At 40.3% G+C, this 6,580-nt stretch overlaps 2 protein-coding genes across 2 annotated transcripts; both read right to left on the reverse strand.

Annotated features, from left to right (window-relative positions):
• Window positions 1–315: 315 nt before the first annotated feature.
• On the reverse strand, window positions 316–3,002 carry LOC124406256. The gene is made up of 5 exons (XM_046881610.1): window positions 2,900–3,002; window positions 2,628–2,782; window positions 1,277–2,456; window positions 931–1,183; window positions 316–730 (listed from the first exon to the last, which is right to left on the reverse strand). The coding sequence occupies exons 1-5, from the start codon at window positions 3,000–3,002 to the stop codon at window positions 316–318; spliced, it is 2,106 nt and encodes a 701-aa protein (XP_046737566.1).
• A 2,159-nt stretch (window positions 3,003–5,161) lies between these two features.
• LOC124406257 lies at window positions 5,162–6,116 on the reverse strand. The gene is made up of 3 exons (XM_046881611.1): window positions 5,903–6,116; window positions 5,764–5,832; window positions 5,162–5,395 (listed from the first exon to the last, which is right to left on the reverse strand). Exons 1-3 carry the CDS (start codon window positions 6,114–6,116, stop codon window positions 5,190–5,192), a joined length of 489 nt encoding a protein of 162 aa, XP_046737567.1. The 3' UTR covers window positions 5,162–5,189.
• Window positions 6,117–6,580: the final 464 nt, after the last annotated feature.

Here is a 6,580-nt window from a genome sequence, read left to right on the forward strand (position 1 = left end):
GCGAAAGGTTACACGCCATATTGGTTGACCGAAATTTTCAAGATTCAAAAAGTACAAAACACAAATCCGCGAACTTATATTCTGATAGATCAGCAGTCGAACCCAATCCAGGGGGGTTTCTATGAACAAGAAATGCATTCCGTGAAATATCCAGACATATATTTAGTGGAGAGAGTTTTGAAGAAGAAAGGTGATAAGGTGTTTGTGAAGTGGTTGGGTCTAGATAAATCACACAATTCTTGGATAAATAAAGACAATGCATTGAGTCGTTTTATTCACATCATGTCTATATTTTTTGTTAAATGAATATTATTTCTATACAGATGGTGTAATTTCTACCATCCCCCAGGGTAACGTGTCTGTACTATCGAGTAGTAAATACCGCTTATCATCGTGATGGCTTGAAGCAAGTTTCAATTGTCGAATTGAATACACTTTATGCAGAATCGAACGAATGGTCCGCTGCGTTTTTGAAATACTCTCGTGTTGGTTAAGGCAGTCGAGATAATTTTCGAAAGTTATTTGATGGTTCAATACATTATTTTTCACACCTTTTGCTCTCTTCACGATCTTATTGTCATCCATTCGCGTCGCATACATTTTGGATCGCAATCCGACAAATTCAGTCATTATTTCGCCATTTCTCTCATTCTTCATTAGTCCTACAACTTTTTTGTTAACCTGAGGGATTTTATAAATATTATCCGCAGGATAATCGCTGGTGGCGAATCTGTCAATATTGTTGCGAATTCATAAACGTCGCAAGATTTTATTTCATAAATAAGACTGTCCGTATCGGTAAACATTAACTTACAATTTGATTTCAACGTCGATAACATAAATGAATAATGAAAGTCGTATACGCAAATTTTGGATAAATCTAGAATGGTCATTCCGGCGTAAATTGGTTTGTTAAATATCACTTCGAGCCTGTTCAGCTGTATCGCAACGAAATTATCATCGAATATACTTCGACTGTGGAAATTTGGTTGCGATATCAGTGCTTTGGCACCGCAACGTCCATGCCATTTTTGCGCTAACTTGACGTCTGAATATTTACGAACATTTTCCATTGTTTTACCAAATACCGCGTTGTTCATCAGTTCGTATAGATTCTGTTCGAATTTGTTGGCACTTTTGGCTCTTAACGTCGTGTTCAAATCAATATAACTCTTCAACGATGCTGATTGTTTGAATTGCAATATTCTATGAATTTTACGCTATATCGAACCGTTTTTCACACACTGTTGCAAAATACGATAATGTATAACATAACGTGTCTTGTTCTGCAACGTAGCTAAAAGTTTAGGAGTTTTCCCACCGGGCGGTTCTTGATGATTTGGACAAAAGGGTAAGTCTTGATGTAATACGTGAACATTGGCGGGGTATTCTAAATCTACCTCCAATATGTATCCATCATCAGACTCTTCACCGACGTGCATGAAATCAAAATCATGTACTCGATGCACCCATTCAAAATTTCTACAAGGCAGGTACTGAGACATCGCCCGACCATATAAATTATTTACATCCAAGTAGAGCAATGATTTGGTTTCCAACTGTGGATTGTAGTCTGTCATGTATTTATTATTTGCTTTACTGTATCGATTCGAGCATTGACTCAATCCTCCACGCAAGCCTACTTCAATGAACAGCAGCATATCAACGTCCGTGAGCAATTCCAGATGAATTTTTGTGTGGAAAAGCATGCAATCCCAAGTAAAACCAGGTAAAGTACAGTATTGTGCTGGATCTAGCTTATATATTCGGAGGCAATTATCGCGGAAATTTTGAAAGACGTCTGCAAGGAGCATGACGTCAATTTTCAGATACAAATCACTATACTCGCCCAATGTTGTGATATTAAAACTACACCAAACGTTCTGTGCATGAGCATAGTCTTCGTCTTCAATATTTTGGTCGTTCAATACGTTATAAAATGATTCTTTCGAGGGTAATGAGCGTTCGTTCAGTCGGTCAACTTCGGTCACGTAATCATACAGAAATATCCCTTTGCAGGTTAGAAGATTGAATTGCGAATCTGTGGCGTTGGGGCATTGACATTCCAAATTCGTTAAATCATTGTGTCGCAGGTAAGAACTGAGTTCGGCTAAACTCGAACTCATCTGTCGATAAGAATCGATGAATTGAAGTCTTACGGCGAGGCTGTGAAACGTCTGAGTGAATGCTATGTACTTTTCTTTGGTAATTGGAAGAACACTGAGCGAGGATGATTTAATATTAGCCAATTCACCGATTATGAAGTGTGCATCGTAACCACTCAAGTTGTGAAATACAACGGGTACGGTGCGATTCAGTTTGTAATTCAGATTACAATTTAAATGTGCAGGCCCGCGATATAGTCCTGTAACATGACAATGATCCTCCACGCGATCATTTGGATGCACAAATTTTAGCTCGCAAATGTGACATACTTCAGCGTTTTCGAATTCAGTCTGTTGTTGACCGGACAATTAATACATAGGTTTCTTTTGATTGAAGTATTCAGCTACCCTAACTGCGATTCCGTGTAATTGATGGGCTAAACATTTCTGACAATCGACACCTCGATATGAATTGTAGTATGACAGCGACTCATCGTGACTACATTTAAAATAATAACCTACGCTATATGGTACATGTTTCTGATATATCTTCGTATGCGATGATTCAGAAGACTGTGAGGAATTCTCCAACAAACACTCAAAATCTGCGTAAACTATGTATGGTACTTGCATTTTGTTCGAGTAATTCTTAAACTTTAACCACTTGTTGGACTGATCTGGAAGCGTGAGTTTACAAGGTGTATCTGGACTGCAATCAAGCCTGTGCACGAGCAATTTTGATTCGGAGTAGAAATAATGTAAACATCGATTACAAACATGGATTGCATTCGTACGTGCATTCAATTGATGATTGACTAGTCGCGATAAATTTTTAATCCAACAGAAGTGTGTTCTTTCATGGGAGAATTCATCATCAAGGTTTTCATCGTGTAGCATGAGCAAGTTGATGTGTTAGATACTTGGATTTTCATGCCGACTGATGAGTAGTGATGAGACTTGATGCCGCTTGCCCCGTTTCTCCAGAATATATACATTCACGGAAATATTATTGAGTTTTTCAAATTTTGTTATGTCATTCAATTTTGTCGGGAATTTGATACCAGTGAAATTGAATACTTGATTGTAATGGGAGTAGGAAGTTACTCGATTTGCGTTTGTTGCAGCAGGATGTCAAGCGGATACGCAAGCCCAAGCAAAACAGGCGTTATCGGCATTTTGAACATTAACAACCGCTTTTTTCACCTTAATATCGCTCGGCAAGTCCATCCACATCGAACCTACCAGCGGCTCATACTTGTTAATGTTAACTAATAAATTATCTATACTAATCAAGGCCCAGCCACTATCGCGCTCCTGAAATTCTTCGATTTGAGCAAGTAGAGGTGATGCAACATACTCGTCGTACCATTCCGCCGGATTGAAGGTTGTTTGGAGAGTAGCATTCTTCGTATTAAAGAATTTTGTTTCGGATTTCACATCCAGAACAAAAGTTGCAGATAGCGTGGTGTTGACTTTCAGATGGTGATGTTGGCGAAGCAATGTGTTGAGTTTGTCGAAAATAACGGTGTATGCAGCTGTTAGGAATAGTTTTAGGTCGCTGATTCGAAAGTTGGTGATTACCCCGGTGATCAAACGCTTCTCGAACGCAGATTCCAAATCATCCCATTGAATTGCCGGAGCGTCGTGTGAACCACCTCGAATTGAAGGGTTTATCACAGCACGTTGAGAGGTCAATTTAACAATAAGAGTCTGAATCTTTCGTTTATCGCGAAAACTGGTGATTCGATCTCTGTAAAAGTCGTTGAGGGTTTTTAGAAGTGTGAGACTAATAGTGTTCCACTGCGAAGTGAGATCTTCATTGGAGTCCGTAGTGAGTCGCTGGTATGCAATGTCTAATTTATCAATTACGTTATGAAACTCGTCGAACCGGTTTGGCATTGTGCCTCCAAAAAATTTTCGAAAATTTTATGAACAGCACTCGTCATACAATGTGCGATTCAACTCGCAGCTACTCTTCGCGCACAGTATTAGCAATTATGCTATAGTTCTCATTAGCAGCTCTAACGTAAATATATTCATCGACTATGGAGAGATCCTGGTGAAAAAAGTATATCGGTTCCCACTCAATGTCTTCGAATCTGTATATCACTGATGGCTGTAATGGGATGTGTGGTTCACAGTGAGCCGGCTCGTCAGATTGCGTGAGCAGGGAAATGTGACACTTGTGACAGTATTGAGGAAAATCAATCAAGTTGTTGAACGTTGATTTGAAATATGCGGTTCCTAGAGATTGCGGTCTGATTGATTGGTCACGTATGACTTGTTCGTAGCACTGATGGCACACGTTAAGAAAAATTGGTGGATGAAAGAATCGATTATCACCTTGATATATGTCGCAAGCGTAGAACTGATATGCGACGAACTTGTAGTAATACATTGTAGGGATGCGAGATAGCAGTGCAACATTTTATATTGTATGAGGGGAGTGGAGGGAGAAGCGTTGTATAATTGCATGGTAATAATGTATTGACATGGGTAGCCTTTTGAATGGCCAGGGTTAAGCGAATGCGGTGGGGAACGGTATCAGAACGTCGTTGCGAAAAAAAATGCTAGATAGATTATCATGGTGGAACAAAATACGAGCGATTATGAGTCCGAGGATGAGCGATGCAGCAAACATGTGCTTGTAAGATCGGTAGAAATTGGTGCGCTTACCAAACGAATGAAGAGACTTTGTCTGGTGACTGCTGGGTACGAGACTGATGAACAGCTGTTGTGTCCAGGTTGTGCGGATGCTTATGATATACCGGTAGAGGATGGATTGGCATTTATACGTCATACGACTTATAGCAGCGCTGAAGATGCATCAAGTTGGCCAAATCAACCGCAGAATTGTGGATTGTGTAAGGATAGTTTGGATTTAATAATACCAAGCAGTATATGTATATATTGCACAACGAAATAAAGACATATCATAACACTACATTGTTTTTATTAATTTTTTACAGGGACTACAAGTTATTGAGCGGTAAAAAACGGCTGGAACACGAACTAAAAGTTAATGAGCGGTAAAAATCAATCCCGCTAGAATATGACTACAGTATAGGGGAGGTGAACAAATTATTAATTTTGATCGGGTGTGGATGTTTGATTCATTTTAAGTCTGGAGATATAATCCATTAATCTACGGTTCTGCTCCATAAGTTGTTGTATGACGACAGTGGCGTTTTCAGGTTTTGATACATTGCGCTCTGGTTCGATGGTGGTTGTTTGGATGGGAGTGAACGTCGTTGGGGGTGATGTCTGGTCCTCTGTTGAATTGTCACAATCTAGATTAAAATGATTCGTCAGTTTTTGGAATGAGCGTATAATAAACTTGAGTTTCGAGTTGATTTTGATCGTAACGAGAGTACGAAAGTAAGAGGCGATGGTGAAAGGTTTTTCGATTGACTCTGAAAAAATAAGATTGGTATAATATCAAATTTTTGCTAGACCTTCTGCACTCAAAAGTTGATAATTAGGACTCACCGGCGGGTTCGGTGGTTGTGGTGATTATTGGGGTGGTGCCGTTTGGCACTGCGATGATTGTTGACGCAGTAGTCGATGATGTCACAGTTCGGGCTACAACGGTGATAGCTTACATTACGCATAAAACATGGTAAAAGACTTGCGTGGGTTGAAGATTGAGAATACTCACATCGTGAGGTGGTCGAAATTGTTGTTGTTGTTGGGCGGTGTAGAAGTTTGTGGGCAGTAGCAAAATGTGCTGTGGAGGGTAATAAAAAAATTGCTTTAAGGTGTGCACAAAAAGGGTATAGTAATGAGGTGATAGTTACCTCCGGCAAAAGTACGATTGAATTTCATCGTGGTTTTGTGAGGATCGATGCTTTCACTAACGTCAATGTGTACAACTTTTCCATCACCATGCATCCTGGCGTCCGGGGAGTGATAGGAGACGTCGAGGTGACTGAAGTTCGACGATACTTGTTCACCGAGCGGTCGAGCAGCCGCTAGGGTGATGAAGCCGAAGATTGTGACTACGGAGTACATGATCGTGATGCGGTGCAATAATTAGACTGTAAGCATCTGCAGCAAGACTATGCGCTTTATAGTATGAATTTGGCGGGTGCGGGGAAGTGCATCTCTGATGACTGTGTGCTAATAAGGGTAGGCGAATGTAGAAATAGCAGATTCGCGAGGTGCACGTTACATTGTTAGAAATAACTGCAACTTTGTTGGCGGGTGGGAGTAGATGCATTGAAATTGGGCTGCTGGCCAGGTGACATTGTATGCGCTGTTATTTTGGGATGCGCTAAATCGCGAAAAACCGACAGGTTTATGCGAAGGGGTTACTCGGGCGACATTGTAAGTTTTTCGTGAAAACAAGGTAATTTTGGAGGACAGGTTTATGTGGAAGTTAAAATCCGCCTCGGTGTATTAATTGAACAGCTGGCCAGATGCAGCTGAACGGAGTTCTACTTACCATTGCACTCTCTGATGGTAATCACACGCGA

The sequence above is a fragment of the Diprion similis genome, chromosome 5, assembly GCF_021155765.1.
Source record: "Diprion similis isolate iyDipSimi1 chromosome 5, iyDipSimi1.1, whole genome shotgun sequence".
Classification (NCBI taxonomy): Eukaryota; Metazoa; Arthropoda; class Insecta; order Hymenoptera; family Diprionidae; genus Diprion; species Diprion similis.